The 209-nt window shown below is 73.2% G+C and overlaps 1 protein-coding gene across 1 annotated transcript in view; it reads left to right on the top strand.

Annotated features, from left to right (window-relative positions):
- The window catches only part of LOC104542606 (fumarylacetoacetate hydrolase domain-containing protein 2-like), a gene marked incomplete at both ends in the record, with an annotated part of 1,986 nt that extends 1,833 nt beyond the window's left edge, over window positions 1-153 (top strand). Inside the window, one exon of the mRNA XM_010186972.1 lies at window positions 41-153. Within this exon, the coding sequence (XP_010185274.1) occupies window positions 41-153 (113 nt within the window). The remainder of the gene's footprint in view (window positions 1-40) is intronic.
- Window positions 154-209: the final 56 nt, after the last annotated feature.

The following is a 209-nucleotide window of genomic DNA, read 5'->3' as shown; positions in this document are numbered from 1 at the left end:
CGGCCCCTGCCCCCCCCGGGACCCACCCCGGTCCCCGCAGATGTCCACAACCTGCACATCCGCTGCAGCGTCAACGGGCGCCTGATGCAGAACAGCAGCACCCAGCAGCTCGTCTTCCCCCTGCCCTCGCTCATCGCATGGGTGTCCCGGTGGGTGCTGGGGTTGGGGGGGCACCCCCGCACCGCTGGGGGTTTGGGGGGGGCCCGGCT

Source organism: Mesitornis unicolor, unplaced genomic scaffold (assembly GCF_000695765.1).
Source record: "Mesitornis unicolor isolate BGI_N332 unplaced genomic scaffold, ASM69576v1 scaffold29406, whole genome shotgun sequence".
NCBI lineage: Eukaryota > Metazoa > Chordata > Aves > Mesitornithiformes > Mesitornithidae > Mesitornis > Mesitornis unicolor.
This window is presented reverse-complemented; position numbering and strand designations above follow the sequence as displayed.